The sequence below is a fragment of the Pholcus phalangioides genome, unplaced genomic scaffold (assembly GCF_987345545.1).
Source record: "Pholcus phalangioides strain wild (caught in Gottingen) unplaced genomic scaffold, Ppha-v1.0 ptg000007l_1, whole genome shotgun sequence".
NCBI classification, from domain to species: Eukaryota; Metazoa; Arthropoda; class Arachnida; order Araneae; family Pholcidae; genus Pholcus; species Pholcus phalangioides.
The window spans coordinates 30,500,159-30,513,721 of NW_028301600.1; the positions used below are offsets into that span (position 1 = coordinate 30,500,159).

General features: G+C 34.6%; 1 protein-coding gene across 1 annotated transcript in view; it reads right to left on the reverse strand.

Moving 5' to 3' along the window:
• Positions 1-4,385, reverse strand: part of LOC149085160 (carbohydrate sulfotransferase 1-like) — a 97,470-nt gene extending 93,085 nt beyond the window's left edge. Inside the window, exon 1 of the mRNA XM_089233012.1 lies at positions 4,261-4,385. Within this exon, the coding sequence (XP_089089138.1) occupies positions 4,261-4,268 (8 nt within the window). The 5' untranslated portion in view covers positions 4,269-4,385. The remainder of the gene's footprint in view (positions 1-4,260) is intronic.
• Between the last annotated feature and the right edge of the window lie 9,178 nt (positions 4,386-13,563).

The following is a 13,563-nucleotide window of genomic DNA, read 5'->3' on the forward strand; positions in this document are numbered from 1 at the left end:
AATATTTTTCCCAAATTTGAAATTAAACAATGGTTGACTAATATTTAATGACATTTCTACTAGAGCATAGTTTTAAAGCTATTCGACCACGTTAAAGGGTATGAGAACTCTTAACAGAATCTTGGAATTTCTCGATTAGTGAATATTTTACATATTTTACGAAATTTACCATAAAATCAAGTGGTTTTGTCTTTGAAGTTCGCGCTTTAGGATTCTTTTCTCCCATTCCTTGATATATGATTTGGAAATATTAAAATTAGCTTTCCCTCCAAAAAAACATGATAGCACATTTACCAAAACGACGAGATAGCTGGATATTATGGGGAAACAGTTGTTTTGTCAAGTAAAATACGGAACGAATGCCAAGTGGTGGATAGAAAATATGACCACGGGGCTTGGCATGAATAGAATACCATAATATGAAAGTGTCTTAACCCTTTCCACGTCATAGCAGAAATCACTAAACCCCCCTGTAAGATGTCATCTCATTTTTTAATGAGGTAGTTTTTTTTTCCGATTTTCAGCAGTTGCAAAGTAAGGGGCATCGAGAAAAGTGTTTCATTGAAAAATTAACTCCACAAAATATCGGGGCTTGTTAGTGTTAAAATAAGAAGCTTTTAAGGAGGTGGAGATTAGCCGTTGAGAGGGTTAATATGATATTGGCTGACCACGTAGGATTATATGAGACCAGAAGAGGGGGGGGGGGGAAAGGCATTATTTGTGTCGTGCAATCTATGATATACTGCTACAAGGAATTTCACTCTTCAATATCAATGAAGAATGGCATTTCTCAAATGTAGGAATCCAAAAGTACCTTTCTCAAGTCCTGAATAGTTGCGGGTTCTGTTCTGCGGGCAGCTTTATCTGTTTGAAAAAGATTTGGATGGATATTATGCTGATATTCTGTAGCATTTCGTAAACTCGATTTTTTTTTTCCAACCTTGAATTTGCAGGCTTTCGTTTTCAAGCATTCGGGGTGCATTTATTTATCGTGAGACAAAAATTAAAAATACATACAGGGTGTCCACTCTCTTCGTTGTATAATAGCTATTTCCTGAACCATTGGTTTTAAAGGCAACTTTCAATTAGAAAAAATGTTTCAAATGATGTCGCACACCATTTCAAATGCCGTTCAAATGAAAAAATTATGAATAAAAAAGTTGCAAAATTTAAATTTTTATACGGTTCCTTCCCTCATCCTCTAACTTATAATTAGAAAGTTGTTGCCCTGTCTCTCAAACAGTTCAGGGTAACAAAAAATCCATGTTTCTAAGTGCAATATTCGCTGAGATATTTAAATTCAAAATCAGGGAAAAAGGGAGAAAGAGCAGCGTAAACTAAGAACAACGCTCCTTTCCCTCATTTATGCTCTTCTTTCCCAACTTTTATCCGCTATTTGAATTCAAATATCTTGGTGAATACTGCAGTTAGACACTTGGAAAAACGTTGTTGGCCTAAGGAGAGGCAGGGCGACAAAATTTTATAATTAAAAGTTAGAAGACGGGGGGACCGTATAAAATGTAAAATTTTATAAATTTTTTATTGATAATTTTTTTTTTTCATTTGAACGGCGTTTAAGATGATGGGTGACATTATTTGAAACATTTTTTCTAATTGAAATTGGCTCTAAAACCAACGGTTCAGGAAATAGCCATTAGACAACGATAAGAGTGCACATCCTGCATATTTTATGTATTAGCACACATGATACTGCTGCTAAATGCTAAAACACTTGTCTTTTTGGGAAAATTGCAATCAAACTTTGCAGTTAGTCATTCCTACATGCCGTATTAAATTAAAACAATTACGTTACTTTACTTCGATACCGACGGTTTCATAAAATGGTGAATGAACTTTCGTAAGTATAATTACGTAAGGATTGTTCGTTTAATTAACATTATTTTTTTCTAGACTGTGGTACTACCGTTGAACTTTGGGTATGAAATTGTTATCAGAGTCTGCAAAAATGACAGATCCCATAAAAACTTTGGTATTTCATTTCGTAAATTATTCAAAGCGTTCATCTTTAACAACTTTTCTAGCTTATACTGTAGCTTCTCAAGAATCCGCATACTGTTTCTTGCATATAGTATTCTGATCGACTAAACAATTCTTATTTGATTATCACTTAATAATCATCTCAATAATATTCTAGCGACTATGCTTGAATTTGAGGAATGCGCTTTTTTTTTTTACAGAAAATCGCTTATTACTAACTCCGAGTTCACGTAAGTTGGTGTATTACAGTATTAAGAGCTAGACCCAACATGACCAATGCGTTATTTGATTATGTACATTCCGTTATTTCAATCTGTCAGTTATCGTGATCATTTCCTACGTGACTTTCGATTGCTCGGGGCATGGAACAACCGGGCAATTTGACATAACAGTAATCACCGTTCATATAATCAATTTGTATCTACGTCCTCTTCCCCCCACCCCCACCTTTAACTCACGTGATTCGAATATGTTCGTTTTCCAATACTCAGTAATTTACTGTATTTCGATATAATAGAAAGATAACACGAAAGTGTGGCTTTTAGATATTATTTCGGTACGTTCTGAACATGCCTCAAAATCAATTTTCAGGGATTAATCGAAAGTTTTTAATCACAAGTCATCGCGGAATAAACTCGAGATGGAGAAAGCATTTTTTTTTTTTGAATTACGAAACTATTTCGTGTTGCCTACGTCTCTTCAAGGTATCTTATCTAAGAAGTCATCTCCTACTCCATCACGCTCAAATTTACGAGCAATTGGTAGCAAATCAGTGTGTGTGAACTGAAAATGGGTTTATGTGATTGTTATCTCGCAGCGGGAACAGATGCAAACTTTATCTGGATCTAGAAGACAAAAAAAAATGTTAACCTTGGGAATTTGAATGAAGACTCTCTGGGCAAAGTGTAAGTTTGTTTGATGGAGACGGAGATTTGCATTTGCCCGTTACCTTTTATATTTCCGTTTCTACGCTTTCGAAAAAAAAAATTCATCGTCTATTTTGTTAAAACAAGTGGCAACACTGTCATTCAAAGTTGTCCACACTGAAGGAACGCGTGACGCGTCTCTTTATTTATTTGTTTTTATTTTATGTGTATGCGCTTGTGCCTCATTCTCTCTCCATGTATAATTCTTCTCCTCTCACTCTCTTTGCTATTTTCAGATACCACTGAATGAACTGTTGTTTGATGTCGACACGTTCTAGTATGAACCTGAACTATAGCTTAACGGAAGCCAGCTGGAAAATAAAAATTTCAAAAACAAAATAATAGTAATAATATAAAGGACAACTGTATTGTCTCAACTGGTGAATCGGGCTTCCGAGACAAATGTAATCCTTCTCTACGTCTTAAGAAAACTTATTTTTTTCCCGTCTCGTATACGTAGTAGAAACTAAACACACAAAATAACACTGGTAAAATGAAATATCCATTGGCAAACTCACTAACGTCAGAGTATCTGATTATTCTGTAATGAATATGACGACATTACATGCTACATTACCTAGAGGGTGATTAGCACAGATTTTTTGTGCATAGCGATGCTTTGTTCTTGTCCCCTTCTAGAAATGTGATAATGTGATAACACCGGACTAAATTTAGCAACGATATAACGTGATTTCAAACCATTATCAAAGTGAGAAAAATATATAGAGAAGTTTATTTAAAAACGTGTAAATTTCCTCTAGCACTGTATGTATTTTTATAAATATCATTTTGAATATTAACTTTAAACTTTTTTCTAACAAATTGTGCTATTCTAAAACATGAAAAAAAGTGTTTTATTCGCGACGAATAAAAACACTTTTACTTTAAAATAAAATAATAATGAATAAAACAGTTTATTCATTTTCATGAATAAACACTTCACCTGCTACATAAAGCGTTAGTATAAAGAAAAGTTTAAAATGCAACGGTAAAAAAAAATTCAATTTTTGTTGTAATGCCAATAAATCTTGCATATTTTCCATACAACGGAAATCGAAACTAATCTCTCCGTTGATACAGCTCTTGGTTGAATATCGAATATGTAGTAGTGTTCACTTCTTAATTTCTAAAATTAATTGAAATTTGTATTTTAAAAAAAAATTAAATTTTTTTATATCATAGAGTGTTTGATGGATAAAAATCTCTTCTAGTCCGGCCTCGCATAGTGTATCTATAATTTTTATTGGATCGGGAATAGAGGTATTTTTCGTGATGGATGGAGGAATAGAGCATGAGGATGAGAGAGAATTGAAAGATGAAAATATTTGTGACTTACCCGGCCATGCTTTCTAGTGTCGTGTAGGACGCCGGCAGTGGTCAGTCAGTGACTGACTGTGTTCGTGTGGATCGGTGTGCGCCGAACAAGCAGCGCGCTCGCTCTTTCCTCCCAATTCCTAGAGTGTTTTTGCTTTGAACGCGGTGGCGCTTTCTGCCACCCATCACCTGCCGCAATCCCCACTTTATTTTCTTCTAACCTCAATTCCGTCTATACACCGATTGCATAACGCATCTCCAACTTGGCGATCAATGCTCGTCTTGGCGAGTAATGCTCATCCATCCCAACTAAAGATCATTCTGTTTGCATTCTTAAAAACCTCTAAAACTACATTTCGATGGTTTCTTCATTGCTACTGCGACTCTTGTCGTCTTATCTCTTTTTCTTCTTGTTCTTGGCATTGTCCCACATTTTACAGTTAGAACTAGTTAAGGCAACTTTTTCGAAAGAAAGTAAAAAGAAAAACTTATCTTTTCTTATTTTTTCTTGACTGAGGAAGAAGCCTTTATCGTAGACGTAACGACAGCTTTGAACGCGTTCTAAACAGTCGGCTTTAATAGGATTGCTTTCAATTTATAGCTTTCGAAGGACGGAGACATTGTTAGCTTGCTAGTAACTGGAAAAATTTGTTTGCGGTCGGTTCACCGCCAATTTTCACGTTTATAAGGAATTTATGATTATATTTGCACTTTCTTAGAAAGAGTCGCTTTAGAAAATATCATAAACTTTAGTTTTGATTTTATACGTATGGCTATTTCAGTGTTGTATTTAATAAATGCAAACTATAAAATACAATATAAAAATACAAAAGATATTACAATTATTTAAGAAAATAATTCGATCTCTAACTGTGGCAATTACTCAATTCCGTTATTCGATCTTTACCGGCAACTAAACATACGCCCGTTGCTGTATTTATACTTTTGTAAAGCGATTCTCCTACTTACTAAAAAACAACTTACTCTCTTTCCCCTAATTTATCAAGGACACATCAAATAGATACAATAACATTCTAAATATTCCCTTATATTAAAACAGTGGAGAAACACCATTTTACATATCCTTATTCTGAAATTTTATAACAAACTACCACATGATATTATTTGTTCTCCTTCCATACCGATATTGAAAGAACGATTGAAAAATTATCTTTTCTCAGTAGCTAACATCAATTATCATTTCCAAAAAAACAAAAACAGAGCTCTATCATGGTCCTAAATTCAATTTTATAAATGCTGACAATAAAAGTACACTTCCTACTGTTTGCCCCCAACTGTCCATGTCACTAGCCAATTCTCGCATCATAAATTCTAGTATTTCGTATACTTCACTCATTTATGTATATGTGAGTATGTATTTAAAATGCTATTTAGTTGTGTGCTATCAACATTGTGCATCTGATTGGAAATTTGCTCATTGCATAGATGCAGAATTAAGTTCGATGTATTTTTTTCCATTCATAGTTTTTTTTGGTTCTACCCAAGGAATTGTATAGCAATTATTCACTGAATACTTCGAGTTCATCAGTATAAAATCCCCGGCGATCTCTTGATGAATTTTTTTTCCCGTTATCGTGTAACATTTCACTATGATTAATAAACTTTTTAAAAAAAAATTTTTTAATAAAAATAGAAAATATCTGCAATTGGCAGGAAAAAAAACAATCGAGTTTTTACTATTCAAATATGCTTCTGAATTTTCAGTTTCCAATAAAGGTTAAAAATTGATAATACCAAAAACTCTCAAAAATATGCAGGTATTGGATATTTCCGATTTACTCGCAGCGAAAATTGGTTCGACAAGTCCTATGACTAAAATTTTTTGACTGTACAATAGGTGTAATTAAGAATTGAGAAAAAAGATATTTCTATCAGTGGACATATACAATATGGGATTATATAAATACCATCATACATGATTGTACCGTTTAAAATCTGGATAAGATGAAGCATCTGTATATATTTATAATAACACAATTGCATAGCTTTTTATTTGAATTATTTCTCTCTATCTGGACCTTGTTGCATCACGAAAGATCTTCAAAGTATTAATGCCCGTGTTTTTTTTGAAGACATCAATGTCATTTTCCGATTCTTTCTACCACAAGAATTGTCAACCATTTTCATGAATGTCTTCGCCAGAAATTATTCACTTAATCATCGCTTCAGTACTATCATTCAATGCATTTGGCGTCTTTTGCTTCCAAGCAAAGTTCAGCTGAGTTCGAAATGTGGACAAAAGCATTAACATGTTTGATTATTCAGTCTGCTGAAGTTATAAAAGAAGCAACCGGAAATAAATTGTCTACCAATATATAAACTTGATGAATCGTGTATTTCAGTCTATTCATGTATCTATGAAACTAATGGAATGTCACTTACAGCCGGTGGTTCAAGTAATCACAGAACCAACTCCGATTTAGCGTTTTGAAAAAAAAAATACATATTTCTTTCTTGAAAAAAATTATTTGAATTACTTTTGTGTACGAAAAAGTTTTTAATCTAGTTAATAGCTGTACCTCAGAACCATACTATCGTATGTCCATTTTACAGTATGAAGTGAAAACAATAATTTTTCTCATTACGTGCATTGCGATATACTATAGTCTGACTTTGGCTACTTCATTTAAAAAATTTTAGATAAATTTACGATACTATGTCCCTAAACTGCAAAATGAGAACTACAAGAATACAGTAATATCTCAAAATTGACAAAAATGGACTTACAATAGTATTATTCTGAGGCATAGATATATTATAGTGAATTGATCTATAAGCAAAATCACTTTCCTGTGACTATATTTAGTATTCTTCACTGTGTAAATAGTTAAAAAATTACTAACAAACTATTTTAAATATCTTTTGATAGTATCGGAAAATAAACTAAAAGTTTTGAACTTTTTCTAATATTTTTTATTATTAATTAAAAATCATTCAGGCTATGTCAGCTTCTGGGCTGTTGTTGCATCGTTTTATCGGCATAAAGATTAAAGCTTATCGGTTTCTGACAAATCGGTTTCAAAGTGCCGCTATTCCTCTGAGAAAAATAAATGTGAAACTTTTGTCAATATTAACAAGCAAGAAAGCACCCTTCTATGTAATAAAGTAAAAATAAATTATTGAAATAAGGGTTTTACAAAAAAAAACGAATATTTTCCTGAAAATTAGGAGGAAATAATATCTCGATACCGTAGTTGTGGCATAATACAGTATATAGAGATTGGTATTAATGGAGTTCTACCTTGTGTGTGGAAGCTTTGTCAAATTATTTATGAGAACATAAATATATTTGGACTGATCGAGAATATTTTCTTCTATCGACTATAGTCCAATAATCACGAAACAATCTTCTGAGGATCAAAAAAAAAAATGTATTCGAAACTTTAACTTGCGCCGTTTAACACATTTCTTTGCACTATAAGCTGTGTACTGCCGTGAAAACAATCCTCATATTCATAGCGTTACTTATGCGATGATTACAATCGATATCAACCGATATTATCGATGGAAATATTGGAAAATTCTAAAAATGCATATGTTACGGTAAATTTAATAAATTGGTTATTATACATAATAGCCAGTTATTATGTATACTTACCAATCGTCTTGGTAAGTTCGATGAATTTATCACTTTTATTGGCGAATATGCATAATACCCAAGCGTCGTTGGTAAACTTGATTAATACTAAAAACATTATTACTTTTACCAGCGATTATGCATAATCGCAAGTGCCGTTGGTAAATTTGATAAACACTTGAAATTTATCGCTTTTGTCTGTGATTATGCATAATACCCTATTGTAATTAGTGAATTTGATAAATATGAACAAAATTCCAAAGGAGTCTAGTATGTGTATGTACGTACCCCGATATAATGATAGCATATCTTATGATCGTACCCCGATATAATAATAATGTATGAATTATCATATATAGTATATCATATTGTACGATTCATCATGTTTACCAATGACGCGATGATTGGGTATTATGTATAATCGCTGATACAAGTGACAATTTTGTCAGTACTTATTAAATTTACCAACGACACTTGGATACTATGCATAATCGCCGGTAAAAGTGATAAACTTAGGGACATTTATCAAACTTACCGAAATGCTTGGTGATTATACATAATAATGGGTTAATATGTATGATAACTGGATTTATCACATTTACCGTTACATATATATGTATTGTACGAACTATTGTTTCGTAATCCGTAAATTTTGTTCCTTGCCACGTACAAATTTACCTTGTACAAATTGTATTCAAAGATTGAAATCATCCATTCGTGCGTCGAACTTGCCATAACGGTGCTCTTCTTTTGGTGATGGGTAAAGGCAGTGCTCGCGATTAGAAAAAGGTTGAAGACCTCTGGTCTAGAACAAGGGTGCTCAACCTTTAGGAGAATGCGAGCCAATTTTTTGATTCGGAAACATGTCGTGGGCCACTTAAGTAATCTGCTAATGTGCCACGGATTACTTAAGTGCGCTGGAATCGTGCCACGGATCACTTAAGTGCTCTAGAATTGTGCCACGGATCACTTAAATGCTCTGGAATTGTGCCACGGGTCACATAAATGATCTGAGAATGTGCCGTGTGTAACTTAAGCCATGTGGAAATGTGCCGTGGGCCACTTGTGCGACCCAGAACTCTGCCACGGGGAACTTGATTGTTGTGAAACTGCACCGTGGGCAGCTTAAGTGCTCTGGAACTATGCCACACGTCACTTAAGTGATCTGTAAATATTTCGGCAATATATGGTCTAGAAATTAAGAAAAGAGAAGAGGGCAGAAATTGGAGAGAAACAGCAAGAAATCATAAGTACAGAAAAAGAAAAGGGGACAGAATTTCAGAAAGGGCTAGAAGAGAAACTTAGAAAGGGAAAGGAACTTAGCTAAAATTCAGAAAAAGGTAAGAACGGGGGACAGGAAATCACAGAAAAGCGCAGAAGAGGCAGAATTTCAGAAAAAGGCTACAACGGAATGGATACAGAAAAACAGAAATGCGTAGGAGGGTGCAGAGAAACACGGAGGGCATTTTTTGGAATCCTCGCATCATATTGCCACGTTTTCATTTATCAGATACCAAAATGATGGGTACGATACATGAAATACAGGATGATTATAATTAAAGGTCTCGTACTCTAAAAAAATATTTTTTTTCTGAAAAACTATTCATCCGAACACAGCCAAATTTTCAGGATATCTTAATGAGACCATGGAAGAAAGATTTATGCAATAAAAAATAGTTCGGTTTTTGACCACCAGATGAAAAAGTGGCGCTTTTTTATTGCATTTTACTTTTTTCCATGGTCTATATAGCGTATATACCAAGTTTCAATGGAATACGTTCACCAGAACGCGTGCTATATAGGTCTGAGTAGTGTCAGTATACCGACAGGCGCTGCATAGGTCTAAGCAGTGTCAGTATACTGAAACTACTCAGACCTCTGTTGCGTCCGTTCTTGTGGACACATTCCATTGAAACTTGAAACTTGGTATATACGCTTTGTGAACCATGGGGAAAATTAAAATGAAATAAAAAAAGCGCCACTTTTCACCTGGTGGTCAAACATTTGAACTATTTGTTTTTATTGCATATATCTCTCCCCCATTGTCTCATTAAAATATCCTGAAAATTTGGCTGTATTCGGATGAGTAGTTTTCAGAAAAACTATTCAGAGTACGGGAACTTTAATTATAATCATCCTGTATATCTCAAGACGATAGATTAGAGGCATAATCGAAACCACAAGAGAGAATGTCCCCTTGCCTCTCTTTCAGAAAAGGCAGGGAAGGTCAATTGCCCCTTTTATCCCAGCGTGATGGGTATCATTACAATGATACCTCGACTAACGAAGATAATTCGTTCCGGAATGATGTTCGTTAACCGAAACATTACCGTTAGTCGAAACGTGATTTCCCATAGGTTTCTATGAAAAATCGTTTGGTTCGTTCCAAATTCTGCCCAAAATTTAAGGATACTTTTTTTTAAACACCAAGAAACGCTATAAAAAATATAAAAACTGACGGAAGGCTAAAATGAACAGTTTCAAAATTGGATAAATGAGAATAATTTACATTAAGATGAGAAACTGAATAACTTTTTATTTTTCACCATGTAGCATAACTAACACCAGCTTTAACCCCCCCCCCCCCCAAGCCCAAAGGAGATTTGAATGAATCCCATCTCGTAGGTCGGAGGAGATTTAAATGGAATCGCCGGTTTCCGCAAATGTTTAGCGAAAAAATTATAACTTTTAAACTAATCATTTAATTAATTTGAAATTTTTTATTTTTATAAAAACACTTTTTATAGAAGCACTTAAGCTTCCCACGGTGCAGTTTCACATCACTCAAGTTCCCCGTGGCAGAGTTCTAGGTCACATAGGTGGCCCACGGCGCATTCTCAGATCATTTATGTGACCCGTGGCATAATTCCAGAGCATTTAAGTGATCCGTGACACAATTCCAGCGCACTTAAGTGATCCGTGGCACAATTCCAGAGCATTTAAGTGATCCGTGGCACAATTCCAGCGCACTTAAGTGATCCGTGGCACAATTCCAGCGCACTTAAGTGGCCCACGACATGTTTTCGAATCATTAAACTGGCCCGCATTCTCCTAAAGGTTGAGCACCCTTGACCAGAGGTATTCAACCTTTTTCTAATCGCAAATTCCAACTTTTATAAAATAACTATATATCTACAATATTATACTGGGTGATTCAAAACTCAACGTACAAACTTTTAGGGGAGGTAGAAAACACAACAAATAAAATCACATGGGAATGTATGACCGGAAACCCCGACCTGATCAGCTGGAGGATAAACGAAGATGCAGAAATGACAAGCCAATAATGGGCGGAAAAACTCTTTTTTAGCGATACTTCACACGAGGACAGTACGTGTGCACGTTAAGTTTCCCAACTAGTGATCAAAGGTCTTACCATCCATAGTTATGCACAAAAAAAAATTGTGACTGTTGTTTTTTTTTGTGATTCTGTTTGATGTTTTTGTGTTTTCTACCTCATCTAAAAGTTTGTATGTTGAGTTTTGAATCACCCTGTGCAGTACCACTTGTATTACCTAAAAAGTTATATGATATTTTCTTTGTGGTAAATTGTTTTTTTTGTCTTTTACCACTGCTAAAAATCGAATTTCTTCTTCTTCTTTATTTATACAAGGCCATCATCTGTATAAAATGAAAAAACACCAAAATATGCTAGGACATAATACGATGAATTCAGTAGATAGATTAAGATTCTAGACTACATAGCGTGACCTTAGCTTGGGAAATTTGACAAATCAGCATACAACAGAAAAAAAAAAAAAACAAGCAACAAATGACAGATTGCAAAAAAATCTGATTTGTATCAGCCTCCTGGATGCAACAAAGAACTACCAACTTAGTTATATGGGGCATTTTAACTCAACGGGGCTAAAACATGCTCATTATAATAATATTTACACAGGGCGTTTTATCTCAACGGGCTAAAACATGCTCTTCACAATAACATCGTGTTAAACAATAAACGTTCATCACTCAAAATATAATATAATAAATGAAAATAGTATAATAGTTATGATTGTACGGAGCCACATTATCCCTCTTTCGAATGACACCAAAGATACAAAGATCGTGAAATAATATGATGGATTAAAAAATTAGGATATGCAGTTTGCCGCCGTCGCCGCGTAGTGAATGCGTACTGGGTACATAAAAAGACACCAAGAGGTTAATGTAATAAAGCTGGTGTGTGTGTGTTAACACAACCCATCCATTTGGGATTTAATCAGCTAATTTCTGTTTCTGATGCATGCAGATGGAAAAAATAAGCTATCGGAATATCCAGACTGTTCAATGTGATGCTTAGAGTCTTGCACTGAAAGAACGCATGCTCTGAAAACATAAGCTCCCTTTTTTCAATTTATTTTTCGATTAGCTAAATCGTTCATTTTACATGAAATTATTCAAAAACTTTCAGAAAGAGAAGTGAAGGTACATCTGGAAAAAGATTCTGAAGAGATATGAGTTAATCGGGCTCGAGTGACAGTAATTCTGATGATCAAGGACCAGATATTGTTGACCTAAAAAATCTTACAAAATGGCTTAAAAACTCAAAAAAATGCCTTAAATTTTTTTTTTAAATCCCCTTTAAAACTAAAAAAAGTAAATGCTATTAAAATAACAAAATAAATTTCTTTGAAAATCGATTGTGTTCTAAAACGAAAAACAAAATTGTTTTTTCATTGCTAAATTGAAAAACGCGTGAAAATTTATTCTCAACATTATATTTCATCAAAAACTGCTAATGGAATTTGTTGAATAAACAATTTCTAATTTATAAATGAATTAAGGGAATCCAAAAAAACAAAATAAAAATTTCTGCAAGTAAAATTTTATACCGAAATGAATTTATCTCAGCATCAACAGATGTTGTTGGAGATAATTGAAAAAAAAAACAATTGATCTTCCAAAGTGAATTCCTCTTCAATTTCAAAATTTTTAGACATTCTCGTCAAGCCATTTGAAATTTCTAAGTCCACTGTTTCCTTTTCATAATTTTGTTGAATTTCATTGTAGCAAAATTGGCCTACCCCACCTTTAGCACGCCTGAAGACTGACTTCATCAACAGCATGATGGTGAAACGATAACCTGAATAGTGGAAACCAAAACGCCAATGGTTCTCATCCTTTTTTAGCCTATGGCCTTTGAACCATATTTTTTTTCATGGCCCCCCTCATCTTACCTAGGGCCCTTACCCTCATGAAGGAACGAGTTCCTTTCTACTTACTGAATTGAATTTAGTCAAAACTAAATTTATAATGAACAAGAATTTTTTTATAAATAAGATCGATCTCTGTTACCCCGTGCCAGCACGGATTCAAAAGTGGGGGGAATGCCATCCCTCTCAAGAGACGAATTATATGAGAGTAATAGGTCTGTGTGAAATACTAGACGATCTAATGAACCTACACAATAAATCGTTCCACCCGACACATCACTATGGGTCCGCACCTGCTCTGGGCTAGAGTTCAGTGAGTTTCCTTCTTTTTGGGGTTCTAATGCATGGCCGTCTCACCATCATGGGGCCCCGTGCAAAGTGATGTTCTTGTCAGGGGCGTAGCCAGAAATTTCGTTCGGGGGGGACCACTTTCATTTCGGGGAGGGGACCAAAGTGACAGAACAATGGATTTGGCCATCTTTTTCCCTTTTTTCGGTCATTTTCTCACATTTCGGGGGGGGGCAGACCCCCAAGTCCCCCCCCCCCCTGGCTACGCCCTTGGTTCTTGTGG